At 43.8% G+C, this 20,080-nt stretch overlaps 1 protein-coding gene across 1 annotated transcript in view; it reads left to right on the forward strand.

Annotated features, from left to right (window-relative positions):
- Positions 1-226: 226 nt before the first annotated feature.
- CENPJ (centromere protein J) overlaps positions 227-20,080 on the forward strand; it is a 69,066-nt gene continuing 49,212 nt past the window's right edge. Inside the window, exons 1-4 of the mRNA XM_068266941.1 lie at positions 227-513; positions 3,391-3,863; positions 6,463-6,583; positions 17,163-17,411. Coding sequence (XP_068123042.1) covers positions 3,462-3,863; positions 6,463-6,583; positions 17,163-17,411 — 772 coding nt within the window. The 5' untranslated portion in view covers positions 227-513; positions 3,391-3,461. The remainder of the gene's footprint in view (positions 514-3,390; positions 3,864-6,462; positions 6,584-17,162; positions 17,412-20,080) is intronic.

Here is a 20,080-nt window from a genome sequence, read left to right on the forward strand (position 1 = left end):
CGCCACATTTCATCCGGCAGCAGCGGGGAGCCCGTATGCCCGCACGCAGATTTACACTGGTGTGTCCCGACCTGCTGACCTGTGGCAAAGCGCCACAGCTCGGCTATTCCCGCCGCTGGCCATCGCTCCAGCATCCTTTGCACCGGCCAACGTACTTCTCGCAAGGGTTGCTGGGATACGTAGTCGCTTCCCCTGTTGTCACTCGTCCGCTTCCTGTGCAGCAGCCGCAGCGCAGGACTGCAATCCCGTCACCCCTCGCGGCTCAGAGCTGCACTCGTATTGTTTGCTCTGGGTTGGGCGCTAGGAAAGTGCAGCCGGGGATTTAACATTTGTTTGAGTCGTTTGGCACCTGGGTGACTGGAAGGTGCTGCATGTGACGGGGGTTCCCTGTCCAGCTTGTGGGGGAAACTGTCTGCCATGACTGTCCTGCTGCTGCTGAGGGTCTGCGGGGAGCTGCTGGGCTGTGCTGCTGACTGCTGCTGCTCACTAATGCAATGCTGCTGAGAGATTAGGGTAAGAAAGCTGACTTGTAAGAGAGGAATCTCATAAATGTACTGCGCATGTGCATGAAATATTATTTCTTTATACAGTAGAATCTGGTTATAGTTTAGTAAACTCTGATATAGTAAACAAAGTCCTCAGGTCCCAGCAACTGCATAGGACTGTCACATTCTCTGCCTCACTTATGCTGGGCATACACGGGGTGATCCGGCGGGATCGACCCCCGCCGCGTCCCCGCTCGTGCACGTGGATCGGTTCTCGCTCGTCCCCGCCAGCGCTTCTTATCACCTGCTCGATTCGCCGCTATTGTCCGTCTGTGGGAATCGAGCGCGGAATCAATCCCCGCGGTGATCGGACACGTCTGATATTATCAATCGAGCCATCGGGCTCGATTGATAATCCTCCCCTCGACGCCGTGTATGCCCAGCATTATGCTGTGAATACATGAGATTTTTCAATCGATTTACTGTCCGATCTTATTTCCGCTCAATCTTATCAATTTCCATTCACTTCTATGAGAAATCGATCAGAAAAATGATTGAAGATAAGATTGGACATGTTGGAAATTATCTATCGAACCATCTATCTGCTGAAAAAACTTATGGTGTATTCCCAGCATAAGGGCCCTTTTCCACTAGCAATCGCTTGCGCTAAACACTAGTGATTGCGATTCAGCAAAGTCCCTTTTTTTCCGCGATGGCGATTTTGCTATGCAGTGCATTGCATGGTAAAATCGCTCTGAGGTGCAATTGCGCTTTGGTAAAAAACTAATTGTGGTAGTGGAAATTACCTACCGCGATTCCTATGTTATTATGCAAACCCTAGTGATGTAAAAATCACTAGCGATTTGAGATTCAGCATCGCAATCACCGCAAGTGGGAAAGGGCCCTAACAGTTGCTCTGGGCTCACAGTCTGGCGCAATATAGGACCAATGTTGTGAGGAAGAAATGGAAGCTTCCAGTATGATTTTTTTGGGGGGGGATATGGGAGGAAAATAGAGTAAGGGCCCTTTTCCACTAGCTGCGTTTTTGCCAAAAATGCGAAACGCATGCGTTTGCTGATTCTTAAGTGCAGCCTGTTTAAAATACGAATCTTGGGTGGCCTTTTCCACTGCTGCTTTCCGATTTTGAAAAAACGTAAACGCATGTCTGTGCGATTATGATGCGTTTTGCGTTTCAATGTAAAGTATAGGAACACATGAAAAACGCATAGAAATGCGTTTTGTATTGAATGGAGAAAACTCACCCAAATGTTAATAGTATATGCAAACTTTGCAGATAGTGCCTTCGTAAGGTGACTGTGGGCAGCTGTGCATGCTGAGTTCAGTGCCAGGATCTGCTATGTTGGCATTGAGATGAATGGCAGTGTTCACCTCAATGCGTTTACACTTGATTAGGCTCCTTTTCCACTTGCAAGCGCAAATGCATTTGTGCTTGCAAAAGCTTCTTTTTCCACTCAAGGCGATTGCGACATGAACGTCGGGAGCAAAACGCAATTGCGTCAATAATCGCGCAGCACTACAATTGTGCTTGGGGAAAAATCAAAGCACGCTAATGGAAAAAGTGCACCGCGATTTACATGTAAATCAGGGTGCACTAGCGATCGTCAAAATGCTGGCGATCCCTAAGGTGTTCGTGCCGTGATCAGTTGAGTTTTCTGAGATGCTGTGTTTAGCCTCTAGTGTCGTTTGCCTTCGCAAGTTCCGTGTCTTTCTAGGGGCACAAAAAATGACTGAAATGTCGGTAGTAGAAAGGAGTTTAGCGTCGGCTAAACCAGCAGCCAGCCATAGGAACCAGCTATAGGCCCCTGGTATTTCTTTCTACAGTAACCTTATTCATTGATCAAGCTGTATAACTGAACTGAGTGGCATATGGTGGCTGCCATATTGGTGCTAGTCTAGTTTAGGGGACCGAGCAGGAAACCTTATAGGGAACAGTTCTTTAATCACAGAACCTTCTACAGCACAAAGCATTGTGGTTGGCTGAATAGTGGGGGCGAAGTTGACTACAGCCACCCAATCGCGTTGGCTGAATTTCCCTAGAAGGTTTTCTGCTGGGTCCCCTAAACTAGCCTAGCGCAAACTATTGTAGGGTGGGGTGCAGCCAGGGCTGTGGAGTCGGTACAAAAATCTTCCAACTCCCACTCCTTAGTTTATGAAACCACGACTCTGACTCCAACTCCGGGTACCTAAAATGACTCCGACTCCTCGACTCCGACTCCTTAGTCTAATACTTAACAGGGCTGTGGATTTTGTACAAAAATCAGACGACTCCGACTCCTCAGTTTATGAAATCTCCGACTCCGGGTACCCAAAATTACTCCGACTCCACAGCCCTGGGTGCAGCTGATCTACCAATCACATCTCTATGAGATTTGATTTGACGCTTAAAAGACAGCTGTAGTGAGAGGTATTTTGGTTTTTGGTAAATAGTGTGCATATAATAGAAATTATGCTAAAAATTCTCTCTCAGTAACTTTCAAAAGTGGTACTTCAGTCAAAACCTCTTTCTGTGTGTGGAGGGGTTAAGAGGACTTTTAAGTTTTTACTGTTTTCTGTATCGTTGTTGGCAGGGATCTGCCCAAATTGCTGTCCCAGTTACACAATAAGGCATGACAGGAATTCTCTCCAGAGGTGGAGGAAGTTACACCTGGATTTATATACTGACAGGACATAGGAGGGGTCTGTTGAGAGAAGGGTTAGGATAGATCATAGTTAAATATCGTTAAAGATTTCTGATATTACTGCCATACTGGAGTACAGTAGTAGAATATCTGTAATTTTACTGAACTTCTACTACACCTAGTGTAATAGGTTTGTGTGTTAAGAAGTTTATTGAGGTAATACTGATCTAGGTCACAAAAAATAATTTTATTTTCATTTGTTTCAGATTTTTTTTATCCAGACATGATGGTGCCGTCACCAGAGTTTGTGTGAAAAGATATTGGCAGTATCTGGATTATGCCAGAAATGATTTCATCTCCGGATTTTGAGGGTGACCCTAACTTCCTGGCGCAGTACATGTCCACCATTACACGTGCTGGCGTCATCGTGAATCCTGCTTTTCCTATCCTGGAAAAAGATGGAGGCTTGCAAAGAAGGCCTTCTAGTGCCTTATCGGGATTCCGCGTCCCGACGCCACAGATGGGTGCCTCCAGCTTCATGTCTGAGGACTCTTTAGAGCAGCTCGGTGCCAGTTATCAACAGCCAGAAATGCACTTGGACATGAAAGGACACACACCAGTATACAGAGATCCTGACAGGGAAGGCAGTAGAAGCAGGCCGCAAAGCAGAGCCATGTTTAGGGAGGATGAAGTCTTACGGGAAGAACTGAATGATCCCTTGCTGAAGAAACTTGAGCAGGTAATCCACTGATTCTTAATCCTGGTACATGCCTTCAATTTTGATTGGCCAATCTCTGACCAATTTTACCACCTTCATGTAATATGAGGGTTCAGCTAGACAATCTGCTTATAGTATTCAAAATCTGTTGACCCTCGTACTGCATGGAGGTGGTAGAATTGGTCATTGATTGGTTAATCATAATTAAAACTGTGTACCAGGCTTTAGACTATTGAACTGTATCAGTGCACATAGTGGAGAATACAGTATATTACAGCATGCATTGATATGAGCTCTAAAGCTGTCATACATAGATTTATCACCTGGAACGATCTTTTGTAATTGACTTGCGTACAGGTGTCTCTTGACAATAACTGTGACGATCGACCACCCTGGATTACTAATGACGTCTGCTATTATTTTTTTATTGTAGTGCCTGCAGTGGGATGCTTTGCACTTTCCTTCATCCCTTTCTTCTCCATAGAGCAGAACGGGGTGCCTTTTAAGTCCCCCCCCCCCCTTTTTGTAAATACTGATCACCTTCCAATAGCCTGGCCAGCAGCTTGTTACCTCTTCAATGTAGTATGATAGCTTGCCAACACAATCTTTTCCTAGTATTCAAGATCTATTGGCCCTCATGCTACGTGGAAGGGATAAAATTGGCCAATGATTGGCAAACCGAAATTGAGTGAATGTACCAGGCAGGGCTGTGGAGTCGGGACAAAAATCTTCCGACTCTGACTCCTTAGTTTATGAAACCACGACTCCGACTCCAACTCCGGGTACCCAAAATGGCTCCGACACCTCGACTCCGACTCCTTAGCCTAATACTTAACAGGGCTGTGGATTTTGTACAAAAATCATCTGACTCCGACTCCTCAGTTTATGAAATCAATGACTCAGACTCCGGGTGCCCAAAATTACTCCGACTCCTTGACTCAGACTCCAACTCCGACTCCACAGCCCTGGTACCAGGCTTCAAGCCTGGCACACACCTTTAATTTTGATTGCCAAATGAGTGGCCAATTTTACCACCTCTGTGAGTATGAGGGACAACAGATTTGAGTACTTTGAACAGATTGTGTAAGAAAGCTCTAATACTACATGGAGGTGGTACAATTAGTCAGTGAATGACCAATCAAAACACTTTAGGCCTCATTCACACTGGTGCGTTTCTGTCCACTTTTCAGCAACATGTATCAATCTGTAACACTGATGTGCTGATAAAAAGTGGACAGAAGTGCACTAAGTGTGAACGAGGCCTTAGTCTGCACTCCTGCTTTATGTGCATTTTGACACAGCTCATCCAATGGCGGGAAATATGAGATGCCAGCTTGAGTCACTTGTATCAGGGCCCGTTTCCACTAGTGTCACGCGGCGGCACTTCGTCTGCAGGAACGCTGACGTATCCCATAAGCCGTGCCATGCATGGCTATGGGATTCGCTGCCTCTCGCACGGAAATGATGGCAATGTCGGCCGAATCACTAGGGCAAGCATTTCGGCCGGCGGCGCCATTATTTCTTATGGCAGAGTTTCCCCGCGCGATTTACCTGGGGGGAAACTGCGGATTTGGCCCGGTTTCCGCGCTAGTGGAAACGGGCCCTCAGAGTTGTAGGAAAAGGGAGAAGCTATCAGTAACATTATAGCTGCTGGTAAGTGAATCCTAAATCCTGTCTTTTTCTCTGCGGTGGTGGGATTACTCCACCAGCCATTATTTAGCCAACTAAATGCATGTGTCAGTTTCCTAGAATGTAGCATGACCATGGTGAATATTATTAGTATGCAGTTCCCAGTTACTTGAATATAGAAATTGAGAGTGGAGAAGTGCAGACTGCGGCGTCTGTTCTCCTGCGTTTGTGGACTCCTGTGGCTTTATAAAGTTGTTGAACACTGTTTACTTTATCTGTATGCAGTGACAGTCGCTCTGCTCATTGTTTAGTCATGGATTAAGTATAGGCTATTCATGGAGACCGTAAGGTGGAATTGATAGCTTGTGTGCTGCTGTCATCAGCCTTATTGTTCTGCTGTCTTACAAAACACAATATTTCTTAGCCTGGCAGTGAAATACCGTTATGCCCAATGCCTTTATTTGGCAGCTTTCGCCACAGCGTCAGATTTGTCAAAGCGGACCTAAACTCATAACTTCCTCTCTAAAAGATAAGCAACAGCATAATAACCTTTAAAGAAAAATATTTCTTTGTCACAGCTAATACAAAACATGCAGTGTGTCTACTTCCTGCTTTCATGGAAGCAGGCATAGGGTTAACATCCTGTGTTTACCAATTAGCTGCTCTGCTGAAGCAACCAGCTGACACAGCTGAGAGATCAAATTAAAGTTGTGATTAGTCACAGATAAGGGGGATTTAGACAGGCTAAACTCTCTAAATACATACAAGGTTCATTTCTCTGTTTTCCTTCTGTCCTGTGCAAGAGTTCAGGTCCACTTTAAAGTAAAACTCCAGGTCAAACATATTTCCATTATTGTACAGCTGTCAGGTATTTGTTGTTGTTTGTGTCCCAGTGGTGGAGGTGTCCCTGCACCTCTTGCAACTGTGATAGTTGATAATGAGACAGGAAGTGAGATGATTCCTAGATCTCATTGTAATTTCCTCTTTCCAGCTTAAAGAAATCCAGCAACAGAAACAGGAGCAGCTGAAACAGAGGCAGATGGAGCAGTTACAGAAGCTCATGGAAGAACAGAAGATGCTGCTGAATTTATCACGGCAGCCGGTGTATTCTGGTGAGTTTGGAGCCATTCTTGGTAAATGATACTTACCTCGGTAGAGGGAAGCCTCTGGATCCTCCTCTCCCCGGGGCCGTCTGAAAGTTTGCTGCCACGCACCTGTGAACGAATGCGAGTGCACTGTGCAAGCACATGACAGCTAGCTCCTGCACAGTAGTACGGAGCTTCTGGCTCGACCGAGCATGAAGCTCTGATTGGCCACACGGCGCGGGATCACAATGAAGCAAGTCCTGTGGAGCCGGAGATGAATGCCTGAATCTGCAACTCATTGTGGGACTTCTCCTCATCTTCACCTGATCAGTATCAGGACATCTGGACCAGGTGACACGGGAACACACAGGAATAAAAGGGGACATAAGAGACGAGGGGGGAAGGAGGACATCGGAGAGGCGACACGGGGGGCAGAAGAAACACAAGGGGAGCAGAGGAGGGCAAAGAAGTACACACTGGGACAGAGGAGACACGGGTACAGACAAGGAGACAGAATGACATGGGGCAAAGGAGGACACAGGGGAACAGAGAAGGGACAGAGGAGGACACAGGAGGTACAAAGGTGAGATAATTGGAGGGGGATTGAGGGGAGAAGATCCACAAAACGCCCTTGCGCCATGGAGGCACCAGGTTTAGCATATATATTTTTTTCCCCGGGTTTTGTCCTCTAACCCTAGGTGTCTCTTATAGTCTGAAAAATACAGTACAGTATTTTCCGCTAGTCTCTAAGCCGAGATTTCTGCAATTCCGCAAATAAAAGATTGTAGATGTTGAAAAAATTGGTTGGATAGAAAACCCTCCTGCATGGCAACCTTTCACTCAGTAATTAATTTTGGATGATTTTGCATTACTTCCTGTCAAACAAGGAGCATATCACTGGTTTTGGCGCTATATATATTATTCTGTAGGCGCACTCTGTTGTATGGGTATATAAACTGGGGACATGGTGCGGTGTGATCATCCTGCCCTTGGCTATCCTGCTGCAGGTCGTTCACACCACAATATATGTGAAACCAGCCTGTGTTCCGTAAGCAGAGCACTTGTAGGTATTTATTAAGCATTCAATTAGGTACATTTGTGAAAATGAAAACCGAATCCTAGCACTGTAGCGTAGTTGGTGGTATAATGGGCAGCACTCTCGCCTTGCAGTCCTAGGGTCCCCAATCCGATTCTGGGCCAGGATACTACCTGCATGGAGTACTACAGTTTCCTCCCACATCCCCGAAAACATACACCTAGGTTAATTGGTCCCTCCCAACATTGGCTTTAGGGCCCGTTCAGATCACAAATGCGGATGGCTATGCGTGCGGAACGCAACGTGTACGAACGCACGCCATCCGCGTTTGTGTGCGTTGCGTGGCTGATCCGATCACTGAAAAGTGAATGGGACAGCCGCGCGTTTTTGCAAAATCTCCGTGCAGCATGCGTTCCCGGACCGCACAGGTCTGGAACGCATGCAGTGTGAACATCAGACAGTGCACTCTATGCACTGTCTGATGTCGTGCGTGTCGGCCTCCTGCACGCGTTTCCAAAACACGGCTGGAAAAGCGTGCAGTGTGAACGGGCCCTTAGACTGCTATTGGAACATAAGATAATGGCAGACTATGGTAAGGATTAGTACATACAATGAATCAATGATAGATAGCAGACCGGCCACCCTCCGCACCACCTGCACTACCTCCTTGATGATAAGTATTGCTGCTATACGTCTTTTACCATTGAACCTTTTATTGGAAGAAATTCATTAAAGTATTGAAGTTTTTATGGAAGATTTATATGGCGAGTTGCTCCTAGATACACTTTTTTTCTTGTTTGTAACTATGGTAAGGATTAGATTGTGAGCTCCTAAAGGGAAATTTAGTGACATGACTATATAAAAACATAGTGGAAGCTATTGGCGCTATATAAATACTGAATAGCCAAACATACTATACTGAATTACTTCTTCTGGGGTGTTTTCGCGCTACAGAATCAGTGCTATTCTTAATCAGAGTTCTCATTATGTGGATTGTGGCCTTTTCAGTTTTTTAGGTTTTGACAGATTATAAACTGTGCAACATTTTTGTGAAGATTCTCATTTATCCATGTCATGATGTATCCAAAGAAAAAGTACCCACACTAGGGCCAAATTGCCAAATTGAATGCGTGTGTCCATGAATAGCCAAACGGGGGGGGGGGGGGGGGGGGGGGGGGGGGGGGGGGGGGGGGGGTAGGAGGCTGACTCTGTAGTCTTCCTACACCTCAAGGAGAAAGGACATGTTTTCAGGGTGGTGAGGTGCAAAACCTGGTTCCCAAGAGGAGTAAAAAGGCCATCTGTGTCAAACCACAACTACCATCTCTAAACGCTAGGAGGGTGCTTTAGGCAAAATGTATCATCAACTTGCAGTGTTGTTTTATCATGCTTGCCTGGACATTTTAAAGACACACCTCCAGCCAGACATATCTGCATGATGAGTCAGTTAGCTAGACTGTTTAAGTGGACCTGAACTCTTGCACAGGACAAAAGTAAAACCGAGAGAAATGCACCCTGTATGTATTTAGGGATTTCAGTCTAATTCCCCCTCATTTGTGTCTAATCACAAATTGTGATCTGATCTCTCCCCTGTGTCACATGACTGCCACGGCAGAGATGGCAGATAAGCTCATTTCAAGCACAGGCTGTTAACAAGATGTCTGCTTCCAAGAATCAAGAAGTAGAAACAGAAAATTTATTTTAGGATTTGTATCGGCTGTAACAAAGAAATGTTTTTTGTTTAAAATTATGCCGTTGTGTATCTTTTAGAGTAGAGAGGACGTTCTAAGTTTAGGTCCGCTTTAAGGCTATGATACGCATGCTAGATCATACATGTCAAACTCCGGCCCGTGGGCCAAATCTGGCCCTCGGTGCCATCAGATTTTACCCTTTGGTGGTTTCCCCAGTTTGCATTATGTTTGGCCCATTCTAGACCACCAGAGAAGCTATACTGGAGGGTGAGCCCTAGATCACCAGGAAAGCCGTATGGGGAGGGGGACAGCACTAGATACCAGGGTACTGTACAGGAGAGGGAAGGGGGCCATTAGACACCAGGGAACTGTGTAAGGGGAGGGGGCCACTAAACACAAGGCAACTGTATAGGGAAAGGGGGAACCACTAAACATCAGGGAATTGTATAGATGAGGGAAGGAAGACCACTAAACATCAGGGAACTGTATATGGGATGGAGGGGGGCTATTAGACACCAGGGAACTGTATAAGGGAGGGAGGTGGCCACTAGACATTGAGGTCGGCCCGCGACTTGGTTCCTAGAACTCAGTTTTGGACCACTTTGTATTGGAGTTTGACACCCTTGTGCTAGATTGATGTCATCTGACAGAGATCGGGACACAGTGCCTCGGACAACTTCGCTGGGCTGAGGCTGTACAGACCCGTAGTCAGTCTAAAGGCTGATGACATGTTCTGGTGCGATTGTGAAGGGCTGATAGAGAAGCGGATGTTTGATTTCAGGTGGCAGGTGGGCAGAGCTATGAGCCATCATTCAGCCATATTGATTGCTGGTGGGGGGCTCCAATATATACACTGGATTATTGACAGTGGTGTTCTTTTTATCGGGTGCCTCAGTTAACTTATTGGGCCTTTAGCTGCAGTAAGTGGTCTACCAGTATTTGTGTGACCGATTTGCAGCCAATTTCGATCGATTTCAATCGATCTGACATGCTGGAAAATCTAGGTCGATCTGTTGAGATTGCTTATCATTTTGCATTGGACCTAATGGAAATCTGATGGCAAAAAAAATGCCATCAGATCGATTTTCAATAGATTTCATACTGAAATCAATTGGAAATCTGTTCCTAGTAAAAAAAAATCCTAAACGCATCAGATAGATCAGAAATCAATCTGATGATCTATCTGCTGCTAATCTAACGATTGTATGGCCACCTTTAAAGGGAAGGTTCGGGGACGCTGTGAAAAAAACAAAAATCCAAATCCACTTTCCTGGGGCTTCCTCCAGCCCGTGGCAGGCAGGAGGTGCCCTCGTCGCGGCTCCGCAGGCTCCCGGTCTCCTCCGGTGGCGCGCCCGACCTGGCCAGGCCGGCTGCCAGGTCGGGCTCTTGGATTTTCTTGTTGGTTGCGATTGATAGGAAGCAAAGATTGGTTCGTTGATGGTGTAGTGAACGATTTTTCGTCCGATCAGAATTTCTGAGCGCTCAAGCAATTTTTCGCTAGAAATTGGTCGTTCGTGGCCAGCTTAATATTCTTCATCACCTCACACAGCTGACAGGACCTCTGACAGAACACCCTGCATTGCTGTGCATTGATGTGAGCCAGGAGCACAGTTCTGTCCGCTCAGCGGATCTGTCGTTAGTTCCACCGGATTTGTTTCCCTCTTACCCTTTATGCAGACTTTACTGACAGCCATAGCAACCTAGTGTAAGTGGACACCTGTAAATCCTTGCACAACACGCTACAGTGCAGACATCATGTAGCAAAGCAACGTTGCCAAGTTATACACACACTGTTGTATTGTTTAGGAGGATCGGTATCTGTTTATTGAATTTTATGCTGCTCTGTAATAAAGATGGCTAGTTGTCAACTAAAAGCAAAATTGTAAAAGTGAGAATTGTTTAATCCTTTAAATCTCCAAAACCCTTCTTAAAGCCGTGTTCTGTAAACATAGTAATTACAGCACTGTTAAGTGACCTGCACCATTGTTGGAGCCCAAGCATGGCAATTAAATTCCGATCCTCAGGCTTTTTACAGTAGTGAGGTGCTTTTATCCTAGCCGAAGAATGGGGGGGGGGGGGGGGGGGAGGGTGTATTAGTTGAAGACTGTAATGAGGACAATGCTGGTGTGAGGTAATTGTAGCATGAGGCGAGGCAGTACAGGGCAGATTGTAAACGGACTAGCTGGACAGACAAGTGTCTGCTGTAACGTTTAGGGTAATGTGCATGAATGAAAGCCAAGCGTACATCAAGTGCCGTGTGATAGGATCTGGGAAGTGATGTAATGTCACTATTGTGGGAAGGTGCCCATTACCGGTAATATATTATTTTCCTCATATGCGATTATTTTTATGATCAGATTTGCAGAGTCATAAATGGTTATCAGTTGTTCTCATAAATGAGTTGTTTAGGGCACTTTCTCTCTTTGTTGCTGTGTGCATCTGGGTTTCCTTTTTCGGAAAACTGTATAATGGCGCGCACAGTACTTCAGAACTGTCATTTGCACTTCACGTGACTCCGATTCCTCCTAAATATGGCAGCCTCTTTATCACTCTCAGGTCCGTTGTCCTTGAAGCTAAACAAAGCTTATTGTTTATCGACCAAACTAATAATATTGCCTGTAGACGCCTCATAAAAGAACAAGAAAACAGAGCGAGGGATTAACGGCCCAGTTATATCAAATTTAAGCCTAAAACGTAACTGATCAGTGTCCAGTGGTGATCACTATAGTTGGTATCAGAAGGCTTTGGCTCCTTAGTAGTAAATATTAGTTCTCACATAAGCCGTTCTATGAGGCTGCTGCAGATGTGCTTGTTGTTCGTCTGAAGTTAGCGTGTAGACACACAGGTGATTGCCAAGCTCTCAGAGATCCCCTTGATTCCTGAATACCGTCTGAAAAATGCCCTGGACTTTCCTGGCTCCAAATGGCTGGATGTCTTCTCACTTCTGATAAAGAATTTTGGGTTTACCTATAAAGGGCATTTTTTTATTTATTTTTTAATTCCTTCTCCACTGCCAGTAGTTTTTTGTTTTTGCTTCCCCCCCCCCCTTATCTTCCCCACCCCCAACTATAAAGGTGCAATATCGCATACAAACAAGTCTGCTAAAACAATTGTTTGTGAGCTCTAGTAGCCTTGTTACAGACCATGCATGCTAGGATTGTCCAGGCCGTGTATACTGTCCCATGGAGAGGCGGAGAAGCCAAAGACTCCCCAGTGCTCATAGTGAACCAGAGACGAAGCATCCTCATGTATTTTATCATATATATCAGTGGGAACATAAGAGAAAACGCTTACCCTGCTTTCTGTTTCCTGCTTCACTGCTCAATCTGCTTGTTATCAGCCCTGATAAAATCCCCGACTGAGCATTCAGTCTGGCTTTGCTCAGGAATCATTATAGCTGAGACTGTCTTTTCTGATGTTTTTTCAAGACCAAGCCTGCCCCCTTCTGGCTGTGCTATGACTCAGCTATAATGATTCCTGAGCAAAGCCAGACTGAATGCTCAGTCAGGGATTTTATCAGGGGTGATAAGAAGCAGGCTGAGGAGTGAAGGAAGAAACAGAGAGCAGGGTAAGTGTTTTCTCTTATGTTCCCACTGATATATATGGTAAAATACATGAGGGTGCTTCGTCTCTGATTCACTTTAAAGCGGACCCAAACCAAACAATTTTTTTAATTCAAAATATTTAGTTGCACCACTCTGACACATACGAAGATAAATAAACACTCCTTCAAGCTTATGAGCATTTCAGTGCATGTTTTTCACCCTTCTCTTTTCATAACTAGAGTTATACAGGTGGCAGACATTACTTCTGAGCGTAGTAGGAGGTTTTAGATCATGGGTGTGTTTGTCATCAGCTACCCTCCCTCACAGGAGTGTCATCTATGTGAAATCCCACTCAAGCTGAGGTCACCTCCCCTGTGACATCATCAGTAGCAGCCTGTGTTTTTTATTTTTGTTTTTTATCTCCTTCACCAGTCTGCCGGATTCTGTCCCGGCAATATGAAAGGAAGGGAGGGGTTCCTCCAATAAATAAAAAATATTTTATATTTGGCAACATGCAGCTGAAAAAAGGCTTCTATTTATTATTATAAGTTAGAAAATAGATTTTATTTCTGAAATCTTGTATTTTTAATTTGGCTTCACTTTAAGGAGGAAATCGGCCAAATAATTCTCTAACCAGCTACCCTCACAGGAGATGGGGGATACATAAAGTGTCTATTAAAAATAATCTCCAGTTCCTAACTGCAGTTATTTAAGCTAAAAATAAATTTACACTCCTGCCTTGTTTTGTGAGACTGGCAAAACGAGAGAGCGCCTGAGAGGAAATGGTTACTAGGCATATGTGCAGATCATGAGCCTAGGGCTGTGTATTGAGAATTGGGGTTGTGTCATATACCTGGTACTGTGGCTGCAAGGACTTGTGGTTTTTAACCATCTAATGCTGGGAATACACGGTTCGTTTTTGCCTTCGTTTAAACCTTCGATTCGTTCGGTAAACGAATCGAGTGTTGAAAACGTATGTGAAAATAGTCATAATCTCATTATAGTTTCGATTAATAGACCCCAAAAACGAACGACTAGTGATCGAACATGTTTGATATTATCTCTCTTTATCCATCTAATCGAGCCATTGGTAGGCTTGATGGCTGTTCAGATCGATTATATATTCGTTTATGCTAGTCCGTCCCTGTAAAAAGGGATTTTCGTTTCGTTTCTTTGCAGCCTTAGATCATTGGAAAAACGAAACCATCAGAATCGAAAAAAAAACCGAAACCGTGGGTGGTGATATTAACCGTATGACCGATTATTTCGGGATCGAAAAGGACAAAAGGCACAATCGAAACGAAGGTTTAAACGAAGGCAAAAACGAACCGTGTATTCCCAGCATAACACCTTTAGAAAATGATGGTTGGCTGCACACTGCATTTGAAATGTAACTGAACTGAAACCTTGAATTACAAATTGGCTTGTATATCAGTGGAATAGAACTGTTTTATTTATCACTGATGTGGGGCAAATGGGCTGTGAACATAACTCTTCTGGATGTGAGCTCACAGAGGCAAAAAGAAATGATCTTCATGACTTTACACACTGTAAAGAAGTAATGCATTATGGGTGTTCCATTTCAGACAGACGGAAGGGAAATATATGAAATTACAATCCAAGTAATCTGAGCCCAGATCTTGTGAGCACACTTCCTTTTTGTGCATGCACACATGGTAATGTCATTGCATGTAGCATGTCATGGGACAGACTGGGCTACAAGCCTTTCTACTATGGCCATTCTCTCTACACTGACATGAATGCAAGGGAGAGCGTGTTCAGGGGAGGTCTTGTGTGAATCCTCAGTATAGAAAGTGTGACATGTGAAAGGAGTGGACTATGAAAAGGAACTGGAGCCTAGAAGTCATTTATAATGTTAACCTTGCCCCTTGTGAGCATCCGTGCCAAGCTCTGTAACTGAACCAAGGTTTTAAAGTGGACCTGAACTCTTGCACAGGACAGGAAAAAAAACAGAGAAATGCTCCCTGTAAGTATTTAGAGAGTTTAGCCTGTCTTATGTTGGAAATATACGATGAGATTTTTCAGCACATTTACTGTCTGATCGATTTTACGATTGTTTTTCTGATCGATTACCATTTACTTCTTTGAGAAACCGATCAGAAAAACGATCGAAAATCAGATCGGATATGTCGGAAATTATCTATCGAACCATCTATCTGCCAAAACATCTCATGGTGTATTCCCAGCATAATTCCCCCTCATTTGTGTCTAATCACAGGTTGTAATCTGATCTCTTTACATAAAAGATAACTGGGTCTCCACCTGGATTTTGTGCAAATAGCTTGTTCACATCATAGCACAGAAACACAACGTTTCAGCCTCACGGCTTTTATCACCACTTGATAAAGGCTATGAGGCTGAAACGTTGTGTTTCTGTGCTATGATGTGAATAAAACACAAGCTATTTGCACAAAATCCAGGTGGAGACCCAGTTATCATTTCTCTAATGTGACAGTTGCTGACACCACGTTGGATCCTGGTGTTTACTGGTTGACTCCCTGGTAATAAACGCTGTGGTTGAGCTGGAGGTCTGCTGCTGCTGCTGTTTCCTGTAATCTGATCTCTCCCTGTGTCACATGACTGCCTATGACAGATGAGCCCATTTGAAAACACAGGCTGTTAACAATATGTCTGTTTCCATGAATCAGGAAGTAGAAAGAATGCCAATTTATTTTAGGATTTATGTCAGTTGTAACAAAAGTTTAAAGGTGGTTATGCTGCTGTTGTCTTTTAAGCCCCATCTACACCATACAATTTTTTTTGTTCGATTCATTGATTCGATTCAATCCAACATGTCCGATTGGGATACAATTCAATTTGCTATAGTTTTGCATTGGCAAATTGAATCAAATCCAATCCCCATTGGACATGTTGGATTGAATCGAATCAATGAATAGAATCGGACAAAAAAATTGTATGTGCGTAGCTGGGGCTTTAGAGCAGAGATGATGTTCTGAGTTCAGATCCACTTTAAACAAGGTATAAGCAGCATGATTTTGAACAAGCTGATCCTAGGGATTTGATTGTAAGAAGCACCTCTGAGGGACATTTATTGACTCTGTAAACCACCACAGAAGATGTCAGATCCATATAAATGAGTATCAAAGAGGCCAAATAATTACAATGTTAATTTTCACTCTAAAAGACCATTATCGTAAACATTTTTTAAAATACATGAAAACGCATAAAAGTAAGTTTCTCCCAGAACAAAATGTGCTATAAATTACTTTTTTTTTTCCTATGGTACTGTCACTTGCAGTAGGAAATAGAAATCTGACAGAATTGACAGGTTTTGGAGTAAACCATCTCCTCATGAAGGATTCTCACTCCCTGCACCCTGCATCTTTGTATAGATATTTTCCAGGGAGTGCTTTTGTAAGGAATAAATGAAATACTCAGAATCCATCCATCAAGAGATGGACTAGTAAAAAAAAACCCGCTCCGTTCTGTTAATTTGTACTAACTACTATAAGTGACAGCAACATAGGAGAAAAGTAATGTATACCTCATACTTCTTATTTTGTATGTGTTTACACACACGCACACACACGCACACACACGCACACACACACACACACACACACACACACACACACACACACACACACACACACACACACACACACACACACACACACACACACAGCTGCATTTGTGCTGCAAAAATTAAGATTTGTGCTGCTTTTATTTTGAAGATAATACACTTATTATTTCCAAAACAATACCAATAGTGCTGTGCATGTGCTCATTTGTGCTGCAAAAATCATCTTTCTGCCTTTTATAGTTTGCGAGATATTCACATTTTTATAAAGGTCAGAAGTTAATTTAGGCTCACTTAGCCTTTGCGTAGTTTGAAGGGGGCTGAGTGAACTTTTGACCTTTTTATAAAAATGTGAAGATCTCAAAAACCATAAAAGATAGGTGATTTTTACAGCACTACCCACCCATGCCAGTTTCATGTCTGTAGGTTGTTGTATGGGAGCTGAGTGATGGTATTGTTTTGGAAATAAGTGCTATTATCTTCAAAATGAAAGCAGCACAAATCTTAATTTTTGCAGCACAAATGAGCACAAGTGTAGCACTAACCAATCATGTTGGAATTTTTTGTTTGTACTGATTGTAGGGGGGGCAGCTTCACATCATGATCCTCGTCCTTTAAGAAGGAGAAACTGTACTGTACTTAGTAGTGTGGTGTTTTTTGTTTATTTTCTTGTGAGCGATTTTTAGGTTTCTTTAAATCATGCATACATTCATGGTTCTGGGCCACACTACTTACCTGATTGATGAAGTTTCAGCTGACTTGCTTCTGTTTACAGAGCACGGCCCACAGAACCCGGTACCAGGACAGCTGGGCAGCTCCATTTCCCAGAGAGGTCTGTCCCGCCTTATGTCTCCTGTCAGTGGGAATGTGCCCAGAGATTACTTCTATAGAAAGCACGAGCTGGGCAAGAAGGATCGGGGCTCCTCCAGCAGGCCATCTTCTGTACTGGCTGAAGAACGTAGTCCTGAGAAATCCAAGACCCTAGAGGACTTGTTAAAGGAAGAGGATGCAGAAGATTACAGTGGTGAGAGTTTTATTCCAAACCTATGCACAGGGCAGTTGCTTGTTTAAAGTGTAACTGTCGGGCATAAAATACAAAATCAATTCTTTATTTTTCTCTGGTAAACAAGGCAATAAGGATGCTAACCAGGCAATCCAAAAGTTAAACGCTATCACTTTTCTTGTTGATAAATGATCATTCTCCAGTTTTCCTGACTCTTATTTGGTACACACAACATTTGGTACACAAAGAGGAAATTGCAAGGCATGCTGGGTTGTCCTTTTTTTTTTTTTTTTTTTTTTTTGCTGCTCTACTTCCTATCAGACTAATGCAGCCTGATTGGCTGAAGCCCCTTTCCTTCCTGTTTCCCCTCCCACATCTCTGTTCTGCAGCAATTAAAAAGAGAAAACCCTTCTAAGCATTTCCCATATTTTTTACTGTAGAAGAATCACTAAAATTAAAACGTGGACAGTGCAATTACATATGTAAGTAGAGCAAGAATTTATCTACTTATATATGTGCGTTTGTTTTCTGAGATAGTATGGCTGACAGCTCCTCTTAACAGTAGAAAATGTGCAGATGAGAAAAATGACACAATCAGAGGTTGAATTCTTGGGTTGACTTTGAAGAACATGCCTAATATTTGTATTTAGCCAAAGTACAGATCTAGCCAAAGTAGCAGCAGCGAGGTGGTATTACTTGAGTCAATGGTGCCCTTCAGTATCTGACATTGACTAGGTATTTTAGGTACCTGTGTGGGGTGGTTAGGCAGCTACAGATCAGGTAGGGGGGGTTAGAGTTAGACAGTAGCAGCAGTGACTTAAGGGTAGAATGGGTGTCGAGTAGTGCATCGTAAAATATAGGTAATTTTAAATTACAGATCTTACTATTAGTGGCGCCCAACTGATGAATATGCACTTCTCTGATCACTAAGCTTGGCACCACTGCTGGCTGCTGTGGAGAACAGGGAGGTGTGCCCCCATTCAGAGGTGCCCCATTTCTGCTGCCTCATAATTCACCTGGACACATTTTATTATGGCACTGCATCACACTGTGATCGGTGCCTTGTGTGAATGGGGGAGTCTGGGCGGTCACCACTTATAATCCCCCGAATATTTAAAGATTCCGCTGTATCCGAGTCTCCTGTCCGACATGTGCACTCCCACGCTCCACCGTCATTACACAGGCAGTTGTAATATGTGCGCGGCACTGCGTCCATGCCGTGCGTATTACAGCTGCCTTTCAGATATATAGATACTTGTAGTGTGAATAGGCTCTTGCTGTAGATAATATTTTTGGCTGCAGATGAGCTTATAAAGAACAAGCGACACCCATGCTAACCTAGAAATAAAAAACCTATATAGTAGATAAATACTACTTCTACTTGCATAACAGATGTATTGTGCTATCCACATAATGATTTCTGGGAATTTTATAAAGGAAAAGCAGAAAATCCTATTCTAGGCAGTGGCCATCTTGACAAACTAATGCTGACATCATATCCTCCCTGACTCTTGTTTTCCCCCCTCCCTTCTCTTGCTTATTGTGTATTCATTAGCTGCCCTCCTCCCAGACTCTTCAGTCAATCTCACTGAGGTGTATACTAGGAACTGCACTTCTTTTCTCCTCCAATCGCTGAGTCACCTCAGCCTTACTTGTAAACGCAAGTGAGCAGGATCATGTTTCAGATAAGAAGCTAGGCAGGGAAATGGAAGAGGAGGAATATATTATAGATAAAAAGAACCCCCAGCATGCAACTGAATGGCAATGGCTATTAAAGGGCCAGTGCTCCTAAAGTATGTGATAACTCCAAACTATAACAGCAGAAACATTTTTGTAAGTTTTGAATGCAGGATTAGCATCTTTATCAGTTAATACACTCAGACCAGTTGCTGTTGAAATTTGATTTTTATGGTGACAATACCGCTTTAAAGAGGTGACTGTCAACCTCCAGAGTCCGGTGTGTGCTCCTCATCTGGGCAGTGTTTCTGATTGTTGAGAGACCTACAGCAGAAAGCTACAATTTGTAGATTTCTGTCTGGTTGCTAGGTGACAGAGGCCCATGCTGTGCCCAGAAATTGGTGGAGCGGAGCCAGCATGGCTTGAGTAATGCCAGAGCAGAGGAATGGGCAGACAAATATCCTATGCCAATCTCCACTAACTCGAAAAAACTCAATAAACCCAACAAATCTGGGTTCTTTAGTTTCTGATCATTATTTGGCAGCGGGATAATTATCTATACTCAGTTGCTGGTCTTGTGCACAGCACGCTCGCTATTAGCACCATTTGTGTTACTTCGACCTTGTCAAAAATCTGGATGTTATAGTCTGCATTGCTGCGGACTCTCTTCTCTTGCCTGCCCTGTTCATTGCCTGCTTCTAGTTCAACACATGTCTGATGAGTTATCAATACTGAAGGAAGCAACAATGAACTCAGCACTGCTGCAATGATTTGCTATTTATGGTCTACACAATTAAAAACCATAATGCATAGCCTTGAAAGAAGTGCCTGGTGGAGCAAAAGGGCAATAAGTAGGGCTGGCCTTTTGTGCTACAATATTCCCCTTGAAAGGTGAACCACATAAAAGCAGTGCCCACATCCACCACTGAGCTGAACCCCTGGGCTGTCGCTGAGCTCCGCCTCCACAGACATATGCATGTGTGCTGCACCAGATCAAGGGCTAACAGGTAGCA

This window comes from Hyperolius riggenbachi, chromosome 2 (genome assembly GCF_040937935.1).
Source record: "Hyperolius riggenbachi isolate aHypRig1 chromosome 2, aHypRig1.pri, whole genome shotgun sequence".
In the NCBI taxonomy this organism is placed as follows: Eukaryota; Metazoa; Chordata; class Amphibia; order Anura; family Hyperoliidae; genus Hyperolius; species Hyperolius riggenbachi.